Source organism: Gadus morhua, chromosome 21 (assembly GCF_902167405.1).
Source record: "Gadus morhua chromosome 21, gadMor3.0, whole genome shotgun sequence".
NCBI classification, from domain to species: Eukaryota; Metazoa; Chordata; class Actinopteri; order Gadiformes; family Gadidae; genus Gadus; species Gadus morhua.
Genome location: NC_044068.1, coordinates 1181717 through 1204204, shown reverse-complemented (window position 1 = coordinate 1204204; position 22488 = coordinate 1181717). Strand labels below are relative to the sequence as shown.

The following is a 22488-nucleotide window of genomic DNA, read 5'->3' as shown; positions in this document are numbered from 1 at the left end:
ACGAGGAAGAGAGGCGAGGAGGAGGAGGAAGAGAGGCGAGGAGGAGGAGGAAGAGAGGCGAGGAGGAGGAGGAAGAGGGGCGAGGAGGGGTTGAAGACGAGGAGGAGGAGGCGGTGGAGAGGAAGGGGGGAGGAGGGGAGGTGTCTGCTGGTTCCTGGGAACCGGACGCTGATGAGAACCAGATGGAGGGAGGCTGTTTGAGGGAGGGGGAGTGCAGCAATGTAGAGTGAAAGGGGGAGGAGGGGGAGAGGGGGGAGAGGGGGGAGAGGGGGGAGAGGATTCATGCAGTCTCTGCAGAACCCAGAGTTCATCATACATGAAAAAGGAACAGAGAAATACAGTATGTTGTTTTCTGTTCCGCAAACACGACAAACTGGTAACATTCTTCGCTCTAACACAACACAGTGGTAACGTTCTTCACTGTAACACAACACACTGGTAACGTTCTTCACTGTAACACAACACGCTGGTAACGTTCTTCACTGTAACACAACACGCTGGTAACGTTCTTCACTGTAACACAACAGCCTGCTAACGTTCTTCACTGTAACACAACACGCTGGTAACGTTCTTCACTGTAACACAACAGCCTGCTAACGTTCTTCACTGTAACACAACAGCCTGCTAACGTTCTTCACTGTAACACAACAGCCTGCTAACGTTCTTCACTGTAACACAACAGCCTGCTAACGTTCTTCACTCTAACAAACAGAACCGTTGTGAAAAAGTTATTTCGAATCATCAGGTTCTCCAACAACCTTGCAGTACATTCAATGAGCTAAACGGGAGGTCTGTATGTATGAACTGTTGTGGAGAAGCAGCTGACAGCTGGGTGGACCCCCCCCCCCCCCCCCTCCTGCCAGGATGGCTCTGGCGGGAGAGCACTGCATCCTGGGATGGGCAGGGCTGTATGGTCCCTCTGTGCTGTAGGTCAGCCGTGACATCACCACATCTGCATCGGGCTGCTGTGGGAGCATTCATAACATAACTCTGATTATGAACGACCTCCTGAACAATCTACACACGGCCGTCACGCATGTTACTGGGTGAGGCTGCTCAGAGCCGCAGGGTTATAGAGCCTGTTGAATCACATGTTAGGGTTAATGTTAACTAGAGCCTGTTAAATCACATGTTAGGGTAAATGTTAACTAGAGCCTGCATCAAGTGCTAGGGTTAGTGTTAACTAGACCCTGTTAAATCACATGTTAGGGAAGGTGTTAACTAGAGCCTGTTAAATCACATTTTAGGGTAAGTGTTAACTAGAACCTGTATCAAGTGCTAGGGTTAGTGTTAACTAGAGCCTGTTATATCATGTGTTCTACGGTTAGGGTTAACTACAGCCGGCATCATGTGTTCTAGGGGAAGTAACTTAACGTACTTAACTAACTAGTCTCTCCTCACCTGTTAAAGTGTATGAACTGTATGCATGAACTTATCACTTATCACTTGTTCTCGAGTTGGGGATAACTAGTCATCAAGAGTTCTAGGGTTAGTGTCAACTAGAGTCTGTCATCACGCTTTACATCCCTTGTAAATGTATGAACTTATTCCTCGGACATGCTGCCCTCTAGTGGTATAAAGAGGTGATGCGTCAAACAATAATGGTGGGGAGGATTTAAAGGGGCCATATCCTGCGACCAGGTATGAGTGTGATTGGCCGTATTAAGCCGTTCATAAATCTGCCATTTCCTGTGGTTTAGTGACATTACAAGTGGGCGTATCCACCTAGATGTATGCTGGATATAGTTAAGCAACATTTGCTACAGTCCAGTGGGTAGGCTGGTAGGCTGATCTATCGAGAGCGTCGACTGGTTTCCTTCAAAATGGACAAGTTGGCCCGCTGGCGGTTAAAAGGTTCATGGGATAAAAGGTTTAAGGTTTCCGAAGTTAATTTCAGTTTAAACAAACTAAAAGAATGGTTTGAACTTTTGATACTCAATACCCTTTATCCAAGTAACTAAAAAATATTCTTCGATTATTTACAAGTTTACATAATATGGAAACAGAATATTCATTTAGGAGAATAGGATTTTTTAATTGGTTTGAATACCACCCAGTCCATCGATTCATCCGCCCCATACGTTACCAGGAAGGTCGTCTGAATCAGTCGGACACGAAGGAGCCCTGCAGCTGTGCCAGGTAGTGCTTCGGACCAACTCATCGGTCCCCTCCTGGTAGTGAGTAGCCTACCGCCGCTTATACAAACTTTACTTATGACATTTAAACACTATGCTTCTCCAATGTGGAATGTAACCCTCTTTACTATATTGCAAATACGCATAGAATGTTATAAAGTAGAATGTAGGGTGATGCATTCGAGAAGACTTCATGTTTGAACATGAAGTCAGTGGACAATAACAACACAACAGAAACAGAAACAGAACAGAACTTCAAACAGCAAGGATACATGTTTATGCAAATCAAGGTAGGCTACATAAGATTTGGTGTATTCGCATTCTCTGTCAAATGTAGAAATCAGAACATAAATCAGCTGACAGATTGGACATCGACAAACAAAACAAGGCAAAAAAAGCTGAATACTTAAGTTGTTTCAACATAGAATATTAAAACACGAAATACTCTTTTTCACAATCCAATCATAAACAAACTCTCAGACACTTTGGCAAAGAGAGATCGTTGAAGACATTTTAAAGCGTTCATGTGGTCAAATAATCAGAGGACGGATCACTCTCGTTTTAACCTCAACACAACAAAGCTGCTCGGGATCATAAGACCTTCTGCATATTGAACATATTCATATTGAAATGATTGTCTGTGTGGAAGACTTGTAGCCGTAGGTACAAGTCCTTAAGGCTGTGGCTGGTTACTGGGGCTAGCTGAACACATCTGCCTCGTCTCATCAGAGCATCAGCTGTTATTAGGGGCTGTTACGCGATTCCCTCGCGATTAAAGCTCATTCTTTCTCAGAGACGGCGGAAATTAACATGTCATCTTATTCATGGTGTGAAACGGAAAATCAGACTTTCAAAGGGAGGTAGCCTCTATCTAAATGTGTAGGTTCAAGTTCATGGTCAGCTAAACCTCTCGCTGTGGATTTCCTAAAAGGTGCGTTCACGGCAAAAACGAAGCAAGTTTTAGGCACGGAAAAATACATACAACGACTCGAATAGATGCACATTTTTTTTTGTGGTTCACGCAAATGATATTGTCTCCCGCGATTGATTCAGCATGAAGGGAAATTTGTGGCAGAGTTCAAATACATACACGCTTTCGCTCGAGTTTAGAAAAGTTTGCGGTTCAAGCAAAGTAGAATATTTGCTTTGCATTTGGTACAAGCAAACTCAGTGAGTAGAATCACGTGAAATTCGTGTGAACCAGGCAGGGCCGGCGATCGGCATAGGCGACCTGCGCAATTTTATGTCGAATCGCCTAGGGCACCGACACGGCCAGCGCCGTGGAACCAGGTAGCTGGCACTCTGCTGTTCAGGCCGCTGCTTCGACGGCAGAAAATGTGCATCTTAACGCGTCTTTGCGTTGACTTTGTTAGCATTCGCGCTGCGCCTTCGCTTGTGGTGTGAACGCCCCTTTCTAAATGACTCAGCTTCACTAGCAGGGGGGGGGGGCAACGCTAACACAGGGCCTGCGCTAGCAGAACACACTTCAAGTCAGCCGGTGGTTTTCAGTACCATGTCTGGTAGCAAACATCCAGAGATCAACAAAAAGAAATAAACAGAACACAATAATAAAGTTTAAAATATATACAGCAGAACTCTCAGCTCCGAGGCAAGCATAAACTGGACGACTAGCTTTAGCTCGCACGGCTAACGGCCGCGTCACCAACAGTTTGCTAAAAGCCATGTCTCCATTCACCACGTTTAAAATATTGCGGACATGGAGTTTATAAATGCTAAGATACTTTGTGGTTAAAGGGAAATAAACACACAGATACACATAAATATAAACGTATATATATGTATGTCTGTGTTAAATATGTATACACACACACACACACACACACACACACACACACACACACACACACACACACACACACACACACACACACACACACACACACACACACACACACACACACACACACAATCACAGTGGTGAGGGACGATAGTGTGAGTTCGTTTTGGTCCATTTTTTTCCCAAGCCGTCAGCGTGTTTCCATGGTTACAAGAAATACGCTGACAGGTCGTAACGCACCGGAAGTCACGCGATGAGCTGCTGTCAGAACAGAGCGCACGTGACGGCTTCCTCTGGACGTAGCTGGAAGGAGTCTGCGACGCGCGCTCTGTTTATACATGAAGCCTTGTGCTAACTAGCAGCTAATCTGACGGCCATACACACTGCGGACCTCACCTGATGTTTTCGTAGTCTTACTATAGAGGATGAAGCCCCAGTACAAACCGGAGCTCCATCATATCGGTGTGATAGAACCAATTAAATTCGTATTGTACCAATCAGAACAAGCGCCTGAAGTTACCGGTGGTGGGCAGCAGAGGGCGCTGTTGCTGCATCCTGGGAACCAGACAATCTACCGTCTCTTTGGTTTTATCTACCTCTGCTCAACGTGTACTCCCACCGAACCAAAACACACAGGGCACCGATCGACGCTGTTCTCCTCACCACTGAGTGTGGTTTCATTTGATACTGCTTCACAAACACAAAAAACGTTAAAAGTAACCCTAACCCTAATCGCGTTAATTATAAAACCTGAAAATGCTAATGGTACCTCGTGACTACAGGGGTCAGGGCTTTGCATAGCGGAGGGGGCGGGACCTGATGTGTCATCAAGAGGAGCCAATCGTCCTCAGGCCAATCCTGAGTCGCTGACATGAGTGTGATCCCCTGACCCCAATACAATCAGACACGCGTCACAAGGTTTGGTTGGCTTTTGAGAGGGGGGGGGGGGGGGGGGGGGGGGGTACAGGCACTAGGGTGAACTGTGGATTGTTGAGGCAAACGATGGACCGCCCGGCCCATCGTCTCCTGCACTGGTTCGATGTGTGGTGGTGGTGTGGCGTGAAGAACACTCTGAGCCGCGTGTTGTTTCAGTCTTTCACAGGAACCCCCCCCCCCCCCCCTCACATTACGGACAGTCTTTTGGTAAACAGCATTCCCTTCTGGACATGGAGTCCTCCCTTTGGTGACGTTCTGCAGAATGTTCTGGAGCACCTGGTGGACCAATCACAGGATCCTCTTCTCCATGTTGAGCTTCAAGTGGATGTGGAGGAGGGGGGGGGGGGGGGGGTCGGGGAGGGGGGGCAGGGAACGGGGGAGGGGGGGGGGGGGGGGGGTGGTGGTGGGGGAGGACCATGGCTGCCTCTAGCAGACGGCCTGGTTGCTCTTGTCCAGCATCTTCATGTTGACCTCGTGCTCCTTCTGGTGGCGCCGGCGCTCCACCCAGGGGATGAGGCAGAGCACGGCCCCGCCCACCAGGGGCGGGATCCCGGCCAGGTAGAACGCCACGTCGTAGTTCTGGAGGCGGTCCCTCAGGAAGCCTTCAGAGGGGCCACAAGTCAACACCGAGGACTGACGCGCGTTAAGAGGGGCGGAGTCACGCCCCCGGGGGTGGGCGGAGTTACGCCCCCGGGGGTGGGCGGAGTCACGCCCCCGGGGGTGGGTGGGGTCGGCCATCGCCAGCCGATTTGAAAAGTGGTCTTTTCAGGTGTTTTGATGACATCACAAGTGGGCGTGTCCACCCAGACGTGTGCTGGATAGATCAGTCTGCCAGCCCACCCAGTGGACTGGAGCACACGATGCTGATCTATCCAGCATAGATCTAGGGGGACACGCCCACTAGGGGGACACGCCCACTAGGGGGACACGCCCACTTCTGATCAAACACCGGAAAAGACGGATTTCAACGGCTTGTAATCAAACTAATATCAGTCCTTTAATACTAGGAATTATATTACTACTAACTTTAATACTATGACCTACCTTACCAATAGCTTAAATACTATGAGCTACATTAGTACTAGCTTTACTACTACATTAGTACTAGCTTTAATACTATGAGCTACATTAGTACTAGCTTTAATACTATGAGCTACATTAGTACTAGCTTCAATACTATGAGCTACATTAGTACTAGCTTTAATACTATGAGCTACATTAGTACTAGCTTTAATACTACATTAGTACTAGCTTTAATACTATGAGCTACATTAGTACTAGCTTTAATACTACATTAGTACTAGCTTATTTGCAGGCTACAGGTTGATTCTGGCTCCTGCCCTGAGGACCTGTTAGAGGCCTGCATAGGACCGGGGGGCTCTTACCAGCGATGGGGGGTCCGACGGTCATGGGAACAGACATGAGGCCAAGCAGGAAGCCGATGGCCTGGGAGACGTTGTCCGAGCCCACCAGCTCGAAGGCGATGGGGGCCATGATACAGATGAAGCAGCCGTCGAACAGCCCCATCAGCAGGCAGACGGCGATCAGCCCGCCAAACACGTTACACAGAGGGATCATCATGGACATGAGGCCGATGACCAGGAACGACGACACCTGGAGGGACAAGGGTGTTACACAGAGGACCCCCACACTGTGCTACATACTGTATCAAACACTGTCCTACATCACTAGTGTATCAAACACTCCCACATCACTACTGTATAACTCACTCTCCTACATCACTAGTGTATCAAACACTCTCCTACATCACTAGTGTATCAAACACTCTCCTACATCACTAGTGTATAACTCACTCTCCTACATCCCTCGTGTATAACTCACTCCTCTACATCACTACTGTATAACTCACTCTCCTACAAATAGTGTATAACTCACTCTCCTACATCACTACTGTATCAAACACTGTCCTACATGACTCCTGTATCAAACACTCTCCTACATCACTACTGTATAACTCACTCTCCTACATCAATAGTGTATAACTCACTCTCTTACACCACTACTGTATAACTCACTCTCCTACATCACTACTGTATAACTCACTCTCCTACATCACTACTGTATCAAACCTTCTCCTACATCACTACTGTATAACTCACTCTCCTACATCACTACTGTATAACTCACTCTCTTACATCACTACTGTATAACTCACTCTCCTACATCACTACTGTATCAAACACTCTCCTATATCAGTACTTTATAAAAAACTCCTATATCAGTACTTTATAAAAAACTCTCCTTTATCAGTACTTTATAAAACACTCCTATATCAGTACCTTATAAAACACTCTCCTATATCAGTACTGTACCAAACACTCTCCTATATCAGTACTTTATAAAAAACTCTCCTATATGTACTTTATAAAGTACTGATATAGGACAGTGTTTTATAAACCCTCTCCTATATCAATACCTTATAAGGTACTGATATAGGAGTGTTCTACAAACCCTCTCCTATATCAGCAGTGAACAGAGCCAGGTGCGCGGCCTCACCTGGAGGTACACTTTGTTCACCCCCTCCACGTAGTCGGCGACGCGGCCGAAGATGAGGCGTCCGACCCCGGAGGTGACCCCGATGCACATCAGCAGCACCTCCTTGTTGGCGTCGGCGCCAAACCGCTCCTCCACGTGCTTCATCTGCAGACAGCCAATCACAGCCCGTTATCCTTCGATACCATCAGTACGACAGCTCCACCGACCAATGCCCGAGGAGCTCAGCCTGAGCGCTGAAGGCGGGGGGCTGAGTGCGCCGGTGAATGGGAAAGTTATACGGTGCAGGAATACAACTAATGCCTTTTCATGGTTCAGCCGTAGAAAGGGTTTGATTTCTATACATGGTCACCTCTTAGTGCACTTTGTACTGACATGTATCCACAAGGCTCATCAAAGGAAGATTATGCATAAATATCTCCCAGGCTGCCCTGCTGCCGTGTGGCCACTAGGGGGCGCTGGTGAGCCATGGGGGGAGAGAGGAGGAGGAGCAGGAGGAGGCGGAGGACGAGGAGGGGTTGGGAGAGGAGCAGGAGGGGGAGGGAGAGAAGGTGTGCATGAGACCAGGTCAGCGTTGACATCAGCAAGACCCCATGTGATCACAGTCACATGATCACAGAAAACAACAGCATCAGCACACAAACTTTGTGGGTGTGTGTGTGGGAGTTTTTGTCTTTGTGTGTGTCAGTGTGTGTGTGGGTATGTGGGGTGCGTGTGTTTGACTACGTGTGTGTTTGTGTGCGTCAGTGTGTGTGTGTGTGTGTGTGTGGGGTCTGTGTGTGTGTGCGTGTGTAAGAGTGCTGCAGGTGACATAGAGTGCAACACGTTGCTTTAACAACCTGATGTCAACTCTCTTTCCTGTGTGTGTGTGTGTGTGTGTGTGTGTGTGTGTGTTTGTGATTGCGCAACCCATTTGTGATTGGCACATCACGTGCGTGCCTGCACTCGTGCCGGTGTGTGTTTAAGTGTGTGTGTGTGTGTTTGTGTGTTTAAAAGTGTGCCTGTGTGTGTTTAAGTGTATGTGTGTGTTTGAGAGAGAGTGTGTGCGTGCGTTCTAGAGTGTGTGTGTGTTTCGTTGTGTGTGTTTGAGAGTTTGTTTGCGTGCATGTGTGTTTGAGTGTGAGCGCATGTGTTTTTGAGAGTGTGCGTGTGTTTTCGAGATTGTGTTTTTAACAGTGTGTGTGTGTGTTTGACTGTGTGTGTGTGTGTGTGTTCTTGACAGTGTGTGTGTGTTCTTGACAGTGTGTGTCCGTGTCTGTTCTTGACACTGTGTGTGTGTGTGTGTGTGTGTGTGTGTGTGTGTGTGTGTGTGTGTGTGTGTACCCACCAGGTGCACATACGGCACAAAGTACCCATAGAGCGCCGCCGGGATGCCGAACGCCCAGATGCGGTAACCTAGCGACCGCCAGATGTTGAAGTTGAACACCTGTTTGAAGGGGGGGCAGCGGCTGCCCGGGTGCGAGGGGCGGGGCTTGGCGGGGAGGAGGGGCCTGTAGGTGAGTCCGGCCAGCATGAGGATGAACATGAGGACGCTGAGCATCCTCATGGTGTACTGCAGGCCGGCCGACTCCAGCAGGCGCGACAGCACCAGCGGCAGCGTGATGGTGAAGATGGAGCTGCCGGCCGTCACGATGCCGTTCACCAGCCCCAGCCGCTTCTTGAAGTAGTGGCCCAGGATCACCAGGCTGGGCTGGTAGGCGAAGGAGCAGCCGCACGCAAACACCACGCCGTAGGTGAAGTACAGCGGGCCCAGGGAGCTGCATTAGACAGACACACGTTAATAAATATAATGACATGTTACCAGCGCCCAGAGCCCTGGGCAATACATTATCAACCATCTTCATCGATAGGTCATGGATGGATGGATGGATAGATGGCATGCGTGTTAAAATATATATATTAGTGCTGTCAGTTAAACGCATTATTAACGGCGTTAACGCAAACCAATTTTAACAGCGTTAATTTTTTGATTGCGCGATTAACGCAATTCTTTTATTAAAAATAAATAATTAAATCATTGGCTCAAAACAAAGAAGCAGCAGCCTGACTGCTATGTTCAAGGCGTATCTTTGTATGTTCATCGTTTAATTGCACTATAAGCTTTTTTTTTGCATTGTCCTGTTTTGATCAGTATATGCCAATGTTGTTATCAATAAAATGACATTTGCACAAGGCAAGCCGATGCACTTCTCCATGTTGATAAGAGCATTAAAATGAGAACAATTAATGGGACAAAGAAATCAATGGATATCTAGCATAGAAAAATGTTTTGTGAATAATCGAGATTGCCCACGATTAATCATGAGTTAACTATGGCATTAATGTGATTAATCGCGATGAAATATTTTAATCGCTTGACAGCACTAATATTATATATATATATATACATACACACATACACAAAATGGTGAGGGACAATAGGGTGATATTTCTATACATTTATACACCTTAAATATATTACACACAATAGAATCTATTACCACTGTATGTTGAGTTAAAACCTGCAAATACGGTACTTAATGACTTGTCTGTCAGTAATTAAATATTATATATGGTATCTAATATATGATGTAATTCTTAAAATATGTTGAGACTACAGTGTTTATATAATGTTGATTACTGCACAGTAACTTAATTTGGAAGCATCTATTCCAAGCGTGTGATTGGACGTTTCCTTACGTGACGAAGGAACTGGCGAATAGGCCGATGAAGCCCACGGCGGCCCCGCCCACGGCCGTGATCCGGCAGCCCAGGATGTCGGTGAACACGCTGACGATGGGCGAGCAGAAGAAGATCATCCCCATGGAGAGGGAGCCCACCCAGGCTGGGCGAGAGACATAGACACACATAGGACGAAAGGGACGAGAGCGAGAGAGAGAGAGAGAGAGAGAGAGAGAGAGAGAGAGAGAGAGAGAGAGAGAGAGAGAGAGAGAGAGAGAGAGAGAGAGAGAGAGAGAGAGAGAGAGAGAGAGAGAGAGAGAGAGAGAAAGTGAGAAGGGGGTTAGATTGCACTGATAAATAATATAATTATAGTTATGTTCTGTGTGTGTGTATCTACATGCGTGTTTGTGTATATATAGATAGTGTGTGTGTGTGTGTGTGTGTGTGTGTGTGTGTGTGTGTGTGTGTGTGTGTGTGTGTGTGTGTGTGTGTGTGTGTGTGTCGTGAGCCAAGCATGTCATCACCATGGAGATCGTCACAACATACCAAATCGTCGGAAGCCACTTCAGTACGCAGTAATCAAAGTACTGCTGTATAATACTACAGTACACTCGTACCATAGTACTACAGACAGTACCTAAAGACAGTTACCCATCATAACTGTACTAAAGTGCTAGTAGTAGGGCAGCAATACTGCGGTAGTACTGGGTACTGCAGTATTGTAGAACTGTAGTAGTACTGTAGTACTGGGTACTATAGTGCAGTTTTAGGCAGTATTTTAGTGTAGTCGTAGTTCTGGGTACTGTAGTATTGTAGTAGAACAGTACCAATACTGTACTATTGTAGTAGTACTGTAGTAGCTCTGGGTTATGAAGTAGTACAGTAATAATACTGTAGTATTGTAGGAGTACAGTAATAATACTGTAGTATTGTAGGAGTACGGTAATAATACTGTAGTATTGTAGGAGTACGGTAATAATACTGTAGTATTGTAGCAGTACGGTAATAATACTGTAGTATTGTAGCAGTACGGTAGCAGTACTGTAGTACAGTAGCAGTACGGTAGCAGTACTGTAGTATTGTAGGAGTACGGTAGCAGTACTGTAGTATTGTAGCAGTACGGTAGCAGTACTGTAGTATTGTAGGAGTACGGTAGCAGTACTGTAGTATTGTAGGAGTACGGTAATAATACTGTAGTATTGTAGGAGTACGGTAATAATACTGTAGTATTGTAGGAGTACGGTAATAATACTGTAGTATTGTAGCAGTACGGTAGCAGTACTGTAGTACTGTAGCAGTACTGTAGTATTGTAGGAGTACGGTAGCAGTACTGTAGTATTGTAGCAGTACTGTAGTATTGTAGGAGTACGGTAGCAGTACTGTAGTATTGTAGCAGTACTGTAGTATTGTAGGAGTACGGTAGCAGTACTGTAGTATTGTAGCAGTACTGTAGTATTGTAGGAGTACGGTAGCAGTACTGTAGTATTGTAGCAGTACGGTAGACAGAGCAGTACCACAGAGGACCTCCCTCGGAGACAACAGGAAATGACTAGCCTCTGGCGGCGGTCTCCGTTAGCGACCGGCAGGCAGACAGGATCCAGTCTGAACCGGTAGTTACAGCGCGGCCGCGGGGCGCGGGCAGAGCTACGCTAAGTCGTCTGTCTGCCGCGCTTAGCCTAGCTGCTATTACTGCTGCCCTGAACCCACTGACCCTGCTAGCCGCCGCCGCGCCACCCAGGGAGCAGCGCTAACACCGGGTCAGCAAAGTCGTAGCGGGGTCGCGGCGGGGTCGTAGCGGGCGCGGCGGGGTCGTAGCGGGGTCGCGGCGGGGTCGTAGCGGGCGCGGCGGGGTCGTAGCGGGGGCGCGGCGGGGTCGTAGCGGGGTCGTAGCGGTTCCAGTAGCTTCCGACTCCATCACCGAGAGGAGGTGATGTGATGTTCTAGTAGGTTCCATATCCTCCTGATGGACCCTCTCCCACCACATTGCTCTGGTTCTAGAACCGGTTCCATCCAGGAACTCAGAGACCTTGGTGCTTTATATAAGACCAGCCTGCGTTCCCACCGGTTTGGAGCAGAACATTTCTCTTCAAGGATGCGTCATTATTATGTCAATTGCACACCGGAAGTAAACCATCTTTTTCCTCATCCTCTCTTTCCCAATGTGATTATTACCATGTTTTCATGGTAACCACTTCAGGTCAAGGCAAAGCAGCCATCTTTTTGTCTCAAGCTGGAGTCAAACTCTTCGGATTGCAAACTAATTAATAATCGGTCAAAATGTTCCGAATGGTTCAAAACGAGGTGAGCACCAATCAGAACGCCACCGTCACACGTCGGTGAAAAAGGGGTGCAAGGGGTGCAAGGGGTGCAAGGGGTGGGGGTTGATGGTTCCCTTAGCGGCTGTGGGCCATGTGTCTATCTTCAGAGGTCTGGACGGTGTGGTCTGGTCTCCCAGAGAACCCTGTAGAACAGAAAACAAGCCAGCGTGCGTAGGACCGCTGGCCAGCCTCGACCGGAGGTCCCAGCTGGCAGAGAGACCCCGCGCTCCTTGTGTTAGCATGTTAGCCGCTCGGTTGGGCCATTAACAGGAGTCAACGGAAACTAGCTAATGGAGCGCGGCATCGCTAACCCCGTTAGCTGAGCGCTTGCCCATCTGGAAGACACTCCTCAAACAACATGGAGGCTGGCACTTAGCCCGCTAGCTGTTAGCTCCATACAGGTAGTGCTTAGATCATCTGAATTCTTTGTTGTTGCAGAACTTGCAAGGGGGTTGAGTCATACCACATTTCCTGTTTCGTTTCGGAGAAACACTGCCTGGGAAAACCTGAATGGAGCTTTCTGAAGAGTACTTCTACAGTCTACACAGTGTTCATTTTCACTTTCACAGAAACATTTACTGTGCACCAATGAGAATCTTACAGCTCACGGCCTCCAGCAACATGTTTTGTCAGAACAAATAAGAAGGAAACACTGTGTTTGTTTAGATCCGAGCTCATCAGGCTTAGATGTTCTTCTCCATCTCATCTGCGGGATAAGGTCTACCAGACCACACTAAACCGGTTCTGGAACAGACCGGTGCGGATCCAGTCCAGACTAAACCGGACCGGACCAGATTACACCTGAGCTGTCACTGCCAATGAGCTTAAGGGCCGAGTTTGGACCCGATGCTCTGGTCTGCTCAGGACAGCGCTGAGAGAGGGAGAGAGAGAGAGAGAGCGAGAGAGAGCGAGAGCGAGAGCGAGAGCGAGAGCGAGAGCGAGAGAGAGAGAGAGAGAGAGAGAGAGAGAGAGAGCGAGAGAGAGCGAGAGAGAGAGAGAGAGAGAGAGAGAGAGAGAGAGAGAGAGAGCGAGAGAGAGAGAGAGAGAGAGAGAGAGAGAGAGAGAGAGAGAGAGCGAGAGAGAGAGAGAGCGAGCAAGGGATTAGAGAGAGGGGGAGGAAGAGGGGAAAGAGGGAGAGAGAAGGAGAGGGTAGGAGGGAAGAGAGGAAGGGAATCAGAGACACTGAGAGAGACAGAGAGAGAGAGACAGAGAGAGCGAGAGAAACAGCTGCACAATAAAGAATACCAGATGTGTGTTTATGGTGAATACTGTAGTTGTGCGAATGCCAGAGCCTGGATTATATCCTGGCTCTGGCATCCTGGCCCCATCCCCCTCCCTCTCTCTCCCTTCTTCGCTTTCTCTCCCTCCCCCCTCCTTCTGTCTCCCCTCTTTGTCCCTCCCTCTCTCCCCTTTTACTCCCTATCCTCCCCCACACCCCTCTCTCTCAGTCAATGCGGCCAAACTTCCCTCGTTCTCACTTCCACCTTACTCCCTTTCTCCCCCCCCCCCCCCCTCTGTCAATGAAGCCCAACAAAGGCTAAAGTATTCCCACTTCCTCGAATCCTCCACTTCCTTCTTGGAGGGCTGGAGTGGCCCCCTCCCCCGGTCGTTCACGTACGAACGTCAAAGTGAGGCGCCTCATTGTCCACACACCAGAATTAGACTACAGATAAACGTTCACAAACATGGAGATGTTTGTTCAAAAGACCTAAGGAAAGTCTCCCTATGGGTCCAACATGGACCTGTGTGACCTGTGTTTACAACGCCCTCCGACATTCAGTCCAACCTGCCGAACTGAATAACGGAATAGCTATTTACTAGCTATGATGCTAATTCACAAACGTCCATTTGTAGGAGTATTCAAGTTCTTTAAACGCAGAACGCTTAAAGCTTCCGCTGAATCCGATTGGTTGGTTAATCGTTCGACCGGTTCACTCGACGATCAGATTGGTTCGAGAGATGGCTGACGTCGGCGAATCCCTTTTTAATCCCGCCCACATTTAACCATCACCTGGGGGGACCTCCTCCACAGCAGCGTGGAGCACCAGGTTCAGGTACATTAAAGCGCTACATAAACCGGTTTACAACAACCTCACCACGACCCTGTTTATTGCCTAGACTCACTCCTTGATCAGGTCTGCATCTCCCTCAGTCTACCTGTACCTCCCTCAGTCTACCTGTACCTCCCTCAGTCTACCTGTACCTCCCTCAGTCTACCTGTACCTCCCTCAGTCTACCTGTATCTCCCTCAGTCTACCTGTACCTCCCTCAGTCTACCTGTACCTCCCTCAGTCTACCTGTATCTCCCTCAGCCTCCCTGTATCTCCCTCAGCCTCCCTGTATCTCAGGCAGTAGGTCCTATCGTAAGGGACTGTTCTGTCTAGGGTTAATATGTGTTCTGATGCTACGATAGTAAAGGCTGTGTTGCAGGATTTATTTTGTACAATTTGCTTGTTGGTAATAAATTTGAACTGTTAGCCATTGTATTTAATGTAGTTAGGTATCACAAAACGGAATGTAATACCAAAAAGCAGGTACTATTTTAGCGGTTTGCTATTGATTCTCATTTCCCCCAGAATGCATTGCATGACATCACGTTGGGGAGACACGGACCAAAGCCGCATCGAGACCCTTGAGAGTAGAGACTAGTAAGAGAGGGTTCAGTTCAGTATGTTGAAGACATTTTATATATTTTGAGTGCTTTATGTACCTTTTAATCACAACTTCCAGTGAACCTGCAACACGGCCTTGAACCCAAGACTGAGCATTCCCTTACTGAAGCACATACCGTCCTTATCTCGGAGGTTAATAAAGTAGAATCAGAACAGATAACAACATGTCCAATATTAAGGGAGAGTTCTACTGAGAGTTCTTCTCTCTTGGGCAATAAGGTACCATCAGAGGAGATAAGGTACCATCAGAGGAGGTAAGGTACCATCAGAGGAGGTAAGGTACCATCAGAGGAGGTAAGGCAGTGAGGGAATGTTCCATCTGGGAGCAGAGGGGGGGTCCAGACGGGAGGGGGTCCAGAAGGGAGGGGGTCCAGACCGGGGGGAGGGGGTCCAGAAGGGGGGGGGGGGGGTCCAGAAGGTTCTCCAGATGATGCTCAGCAGCTGGAAGTACTTCCAGATCCCAACCGAGAGGAGGAGATCCCCGCTGGCTCCTGATTGGACGGTGGGCAGGTCCGCCCCTTTGCCGTGGTTACTCAGGTTACGTTTTATGGGCCCTTCACATCATTCATCTCTCTGGAGATGGTTTCTCTCTCACGTATACTACCTCTGCAACTATTAAACTGTAACATAAAATAGTACTTTTGAAGTACTGAGTGTCAATGGATTTTATATTGCATAAGGTCAAATATCTCTTACTCTCACCACGGACTGATCAACAGTCTTTGGCATTGTTCCAGGAATGAGTGAGAAGATGTTACCCCATGGGGCAGCAGCCCGTCAAAGTGCCCCATCTTAAAGGATTGTTGTTGCCCCTGACGGGCTCAGATTATATTATGGGAAGGATCCCCTCAGAGAACAACCATAAACTGCCGAAATTACGTAGACAGACAATTATTTTATATCACTTAGACACGAAGATAGGGAAATAGGGTCCAGTTTGTAAGATGCCGAATCCTCTGAGCCTGGGGCACTTTATGATCTGAGGCGGTGATGTTGGAACCGGTTCACTGCCAAGTTTGAGGATAAAGATAGAGCAGGTGGTGCAACATGCTGCTGCCAGGCCAGAGATCGCCCCGAGTGCCTCGTGGCTGGTTCAACCTGTGCACGTTGATTGTGCAACGCACGACAGGTGTGCAGCCTCACACAGCCCCAGAGTCCACTATCTGTCTCCCTACCTGCCCCTTAATGCCCTGTCTCTGTACTGTCTAACCCCTACCTGCTCCTTAATGACCTGTCTCTGTACTGTCTAACCCCTACCTGCTCCTTAATGCCCTGTCTCTGTACTGTCTAACCCCTACCCGCCCCTTAATGACCTGTCTCTGTACTGTCTAACCCCTACCTGCCCCTTAATGCCCTGTCTCTGTACTGTCTAACCCCTACCTGCTCCTTAATGACCTGTCTCTGTACTGTCCAACCCCTACCTGCCCCTTAATGACCTGTCTCTGTACTGTCTAACCCCTACCTGCTCCTTAATGACTTGTCTCTGTACTGTCTAGCCCCTACCTGCTCCTTAATGACCTGTCTCTGTACTGTCTAACCCCTACCTGCTCCTTAATGACTTGTCTCTGTACTGTCTAGCCCCTACCTGCTCCTTTATGACCTGTCTCTGTACTGTCTAACCCCTACCTGCTCCTTAACGACCTGTCTCTGTACTGTCTAACCCCTACCTGCTCCTTAATGACCTGTCTCTGTACTGTCTAACCCCTACCTGCTCCTTAATGACCTGTCTCTGTACTGTCTAACCCCTACCTGCTCCTTAACGACCTGTCTCTGTACTGTCTAACCCCTACCTGCTCCTTAACGACCTGTCTCTGTACTGTCTAACCCCTACCTGCTCCTTAATGACCTGTCTCTGTACTGTCTAACCCCTACCTGCTCCTTAACGACCTGTCTCTGTACTGTCTAACCCCTACCTGCTCCTTAATGACCTGTCTCTGTACTGTCTAACCCCTACCTGCTCCTTAATGACCTGTCTCTGTACTGTCTAACCCCTACCTGCTCCTTAATGACCTGTCTCTGTACTGTCTAACCCCTACCTGCTCCTTAATGACCTGTCTCTGTACTGTCTAACCCCTACCTGCTCCTTAATGACCTGTCTCTGTATTGTCTAACCCCTACCTGCTCCTTAATGACCTGTCTCTGTACTGTCTAACCCCTACCTGCCCCTTAATGCCCTGTCTCTGTACTGTCTAACCCCTACCTGCTCCTTAATGACCTGTCTCTGTACTGTCTAACCCCTGCCTGCTCCTTAATGACCCGTCTCTGACCCGTCTCTGTACGTGCCGCTGGACAGGACTGCGCGTGGAGGTCTTCTGTTTACCTGCGCTCAGGCCCCGCCCCCCCAACCTTGACCAGAGCTCTCAGCTCCCCCGACATCAGCCCCTCGTCAAACATTAACCCCAACCCCCGCCGCTGCGGCTTGGAACAAACCTATGGAACCGACTCACGGCCGGGACGTTTGAGCTTCAAAAGCGGTTGCATTTTGGATAACGAAATGTAAACACAATTTAATTCATTACGTTTAAATATCATGCAGTATTAAGTTTAGGGATTAGATTTTCTGGTTTGTATTTTGACTACTGATCTGAATTAGTGAACAATGAAAAATATATATATTTGAAATCTTGTTTTTGAAGAGCCAAATTTGAAGTGAATTCTAACTGATGAAATTCAGATGACCTTATTTTAAAATGTGACAGATCAGTGTTATAAATTCAATGGTGTTTTTATTTCCATATATACAATTCAAAACATTTTGGCAGTGATTTACATTCATATTAAATAACCAGTGGACCTCTATAGTAACAACAACACGTTACTAAATGATGGTTAATAACTAGACTACTACAGTTTATTAGTACTCTATGGTTAATAACTAGACTACTACAGGTTATTATTGCCTATGTCTAGACTATAAGCTATAGACTAGATGTTTTATCTTCACTTAATGTTCCAGTCTCCTTCTCAATTGTCATGACTCTGAAGGCCTTCCTACGGCCAAGGAGCTCTGACCGCCCTCTGCTTGTGAAGGAGTGAGTACGAGAGTGACTGGGTGAGCTGGACCTCAACCACTGGAACGACACGCACCACAGCACACTCACATAGGTGATGAACCATGAAGGTTCGGTGTCAAAACACGGCGTCTTTAACGTCAAGGTCTACACATGTGAACAGGACCAGAACATGTTTCCCCACCACATGTTACCACAACATGTTATGGTGAGCCAGACCACGGCGGGGAGGTCCCCCCCCCCCCTGGGCCAGGTAGGGTTTCCTCCCCCCCCCCCCCGCTACTCTACGCTAACAGCTGAGCGTCGACCAACAGGGCGTCCTCGCGTAGCACGCTCTCACGGCCACCGATACTCCTCAAATATTATGACTCCGGCCCTCCCCTGGGATCGATCGCATCGGCTTCCCAGCCTCCCCCCTTCAGCCTACCGTCTCCCCCAGCCTCCCCCCTTCAGCCTCCCCGCACCCCTAGCACCCCTGCCCCCCCCTCCCCCGTCCCCCGTGGGGACCATCGGTCTCAACGCGGTAAGCAGAGCTCCTGTTGTTCACGACGTCTTTCAATCAATACAGCCTCGGCCCCTGCCCATTGGTCCAGAACGGACCAACCAGAGCCCCTCCCGGGGGCCGGTCGGGGGAACGGTTTCAGGGCCTGGCGTTCCTCCCAGACCTCCTTGCATTGGACAGATCGGTCGGCCAATGACACACTGGAGCGTGGGCCAATAGTGGGTGGCCTAACCCCGCCCCGGCTCGGCAGCCCCCCATTGGCTGACCTGTGTCATGGGCGGGCTCTTATCTTTGAATTGGCGGTGGCTTTGTTGTGATTGGGCGGTGACTTGCCTTTGATTTGTCATCGTCTTCTCTGTGATTGGGCGGTGTCTTATCTGTGGTGATATTGCGGTTAGAGACTGATAGTGTTGGGGCCCGAAGGCTAAAGAGCAGCTCAACACTACCTGTTAGTGGTTTGAATATCACCGTGGCAACACATCTGGCATCTTGATTATTGATTGAGTTGAACCTTGAATACTGATCGAAGCATTTATTAATCAAACGTGTCAAACAGAACTCTTATCGTGCTCTACTCAGCCGCTGAAATATGGTTGTAAACCTGGTCCACACTCACACACAAATAAACACGGGCCCCTTCTAACCTTTGACCTTGCTGTCAGGCGACCAATGAGGGACTGTCGGTTTAGGACCAAGCGTGCTACAGCAGCATGCTACAGCTAGCAGCACGAGACAGTCGCCCTGACAACACGGTTACCAGGTAACCATCAGAATATCGTGCGTTTGGGGTTCTCATATGACTGGGCTCAGGACAGGGGAGAAGGCTTCCCTCTGGTCCTCATCTCAGAGGGCTGTGAGCTAATCCGATCAGAGCAGCCTCAGCGTCCAAAGATCAGACGTCCGTGTGGGTGGAGTGTAGGTTTAACAGAAGGAGGTACGCTCATATCTTACCCTTATCTTACTGCAACTTATCTGATGGAAGGCGACACATTACAAAGGCCTTAAGGAGCAGGTGAACCTGAAAGCAGAACCCGACGGGAGGTGGAGATCCATGAGAGTAGGGAGACGTTGAGGTGGAACCCAACAGGAGGTGGAGTACCGTGGAAAACCATGGAGGTAGAGCAGCATGAGCTGGAGAACCATGAAGGTATAGCATGAGGTATAGAGACGTGAAGGTAGGAGTTAGAGCACCATTATAGACCACCATCAGGTGGAGAACCATGAGGTGGAGAACCATGGAGGTAGAGCAGCATGAGGTGGAGAACACTATGAGGTAGAACACCATGAGGGTACATCCCAACATGAGGTGGAGAACCATGGAGGTAGAACATGAGGTGGAGAACACTATGAGGTAGAACACCATGAGGGTACATCCCAACATGAGGTGGAGAACCATGGAGGTAGAACATGAGGTGGAGAACACTATGAGGTAGAACACCATGAGGGTACATCCCAACATGAGGTGGAGAACGATGAAGGTAAACAACATCAGGTGGAGAACCATGAGGTGGAGAACCATGAGGTGGAGAACCATGAGGTGGAGAACCATGAGGTGGAGACCCATGAGGTGGACTAGAGCGTGAGGTGGACTAGAGCATGAGGTGCAGAGAGAGGCATGGAGGTGGAGCACCAGGGAGCATGTTGCAACACGTGTTTCTCACAGGGCTGGGAACTTCATCTCAGCTCACACTCACACTCCAAGTCCTCGGGCGACTCCACTGTGGCCTCGGGCGGGGGGGGGGGGGGGGGTTCGACCGGTTCAGATTAACAGCTCGTCTACAGAACACCTCCACCGCACACAGACGATCGCCATGGAAACACGTGGCGCCCATCGGAGCTCCACACTCACCCTGGACCCAGACGGCGCCTTCTACCGAACGTCGTCCGCTGGTAAGACACGTGGCGCCCAGAGACTGACCCGGGGGCCGGCCCCCAGACCACCGGCCCCCAGACCACCGGCCCCCAGAGCACCGGCCCCCAGACCACCGGCCCTGTCCCTGGACACTACCGCCCGGCCACCATTAGGCGTCAGCCCCGCTGGAGAGGGCATAAGGCTTCTTAATCAACACCCCCCCCCCCCCCCCCCCCCCCCCAGACCCAAACGGCAGGACAGGGGCTCCACCATGTAGTCGGCTCATCCCCCCCCCCAGGCATGAAGAAGGACCTGCTTCTGCCTTGGTGGGGTCCTGGTCATTCCATTACCATATGACATGGTACCCCTCTACTCATCTACCGTGGTACCATAAACCAGAAGTTGCATGGTACACCTCTACTCATTAACCATGGTACCATAAACCATGCCAATGTTAATAGCATGTATCACTAGGTAAACTGTAAGTGTTTGGTTACAAGTGGTCTGGAAATAAGCATGTAATGCTTATTGTAAAAAAAAAAAAAGTGTAGTAGTAGAACGAATAGGGTGTGTGTGTGTGAGAGCTATTCTGTGTGTGTGGAGAGAGAGAGAGAGAGAGAGAGAGAGAGAGAGAGAGAGAGAGAGAGAGAGAGAGAGAGAGAGAGAGAGAGAGAGAGAGAGAGAGAGAGAGAGAGAGAGAGAGAGAGTGTGTTATGTCCCATGCTGCAGACTCTGCTGTGTTACACACCAGGAACCGACAGATCAAATTACTCGCTAGCGTTAGCCGACAACATCTCCAGTGAACTTTCCCCGGGCTTTTCGCTCCCATATCAACACACATTAATACACGTTAAGGTATTCACCTGTCTTGAAGCGGAGGTCATCGTCATCCTCAGAGCCGAACTCCCGCAGCAGCGACAGGAACAGGATCCCGAAGGCGTTCTGGATGCCGAACACGGAGCCGTTGCACCACATGGCAGCCAGCATGACCACCCAGCCCCATCCGCCCTCCGGGTGGACGAACTCGGGCTCGGCGTCCCCCTCGGCCGGGGGCTCCTGGAGCTCGCACCTCCCCTCTCCGTTCTCCCGCTTCTCCTCCCGCAGCGGCGATTCCTCCTCGGCTCCCACCGGGCTCTCCGTGTCGGCTTCTGCGGGTTCCTCGCATCCCGTCTCCGGCCCGTGCTCCGCCTGCTTCTCCTCCTTCTCGGTCATCTTGGTGTTGGGGGGGTTGTGGTTTGGGGGTCCGGTTGACGCCGTGGGACCCTGGAGGTGAGACTCTGCCGTAAAGGTGACGCGCTCCACCGAGGTCCGCTGACAGCTGGTCCGATCAATGCGGCTGTTCTCCGGGGGGGAAGTTGGTGTGGAGGAGACTCTATCCGGACTCCATCTGGACCTGGCTGACGGGTCTGCTGTAGGTAACACTACAGTAGGATGAGTGCTCCTCCGGTCGTACTGTAGTATTACGCACTGTAGTCTTCACTGCAAATGTGGTATACATAGATGCCCCAGGGGGCGGGGCGTCAGGGCAGGGGAGGTGGCTTCTGATTGGTCCGTCAGAAAAGCATCGAGATATCAACGAAACCATTGAATGACTAAGAGCACGTGTCGACTCATGAATTCTGTGAAACACACACGCACAGTGTTTCAGGAACATAAGTCTCTTATTGCATGTATCCGGTAATATTAAATGTATCGTGGAAGTTATCTGCCTGCGATCGCCGAACAAATTGATTATACATATTTCTTATTACATCATTACCTGAGAGCAACAGCGACACCTGGTTGTGGCTGGGAAAGTATCCTGGTTTAATAATAACTCGGGACAAATTTCCTGAAATTATCAAATGATATACAAAACTGGTGAAATAATTTTCAACGGTAAAACAACTCATGATTTTTGATCCCATGAAAAAGATAAGCATGACGAAGGCTATCATTTGTATAGACTGAATCAACATGTATGGCCCATACATTTTAGTTTCAGTAAACCTTTGAGGGATATAAATTCTTGGTGAAGCGATGGGCTCAACAATGTTGAACATGGCCAAGTTAAAGTTCAATCTAGCTGTAAGTAATTTACTTGCAGGTT

The 22488-nt window shown here is 49.0% G+C and overlaps 1 protein-coding gene across 1 annotated transcript; it reads right to left on the bottom strand.

Moving 5' to 3' along the window:
* Positions 1-5246: 5246 nt before the first annotated feature.
* Positions 5247-21895, bottom strand: slc16a10 (solute carrier family 16 member 10). Its single transcript, XM_030345185.1, has 6 exons — positions 21263-21895; positions 10063-10207; positions 8711-9140; positions 7387-7530; positions 6255-6483; positions 5247-5471 (listed from the first exon to the last, which is right to left on the bottom strand). Exons 1-6 carry the CDS (start codon positions 21609-21611, stop codon positions 5296-5298), a joined length of 1473 nt encoding a protein of 490 aa, XP_030201045.1. The 5' UTR covers positions 21612-21895; the 3' UTR covers positions 5247-5295.
* Positions 21896-22488: the final 593 nt, after the last annotated feature.

Excerpts from the sequence above, each read along its gene's own strand:
- slc16a10 (XM_030345185.1), bottom strand. The coding sequence starts at position 21,611 with ATGACCGAGAAGGAGGAGAAGCAGGCGGAGCACGGGCCGGAGACGGGA. Across the intron at positions 9,141-10,062 it reads TTCGCCAGTTCCTTCGTCAC|CTCCCTGGGCCCGCTGTACT; the intron begins GTAAGGAAACGT and ends TGTCTAATGCAG. Across the intron at positions 7,531-8,710 it reads TTGTGCCGTATGTGCACCTG|ATGAAGCACGTGGAGGAGCG; the intron begins GTGGGTACACAC and ends GGCTGTCTGCAG.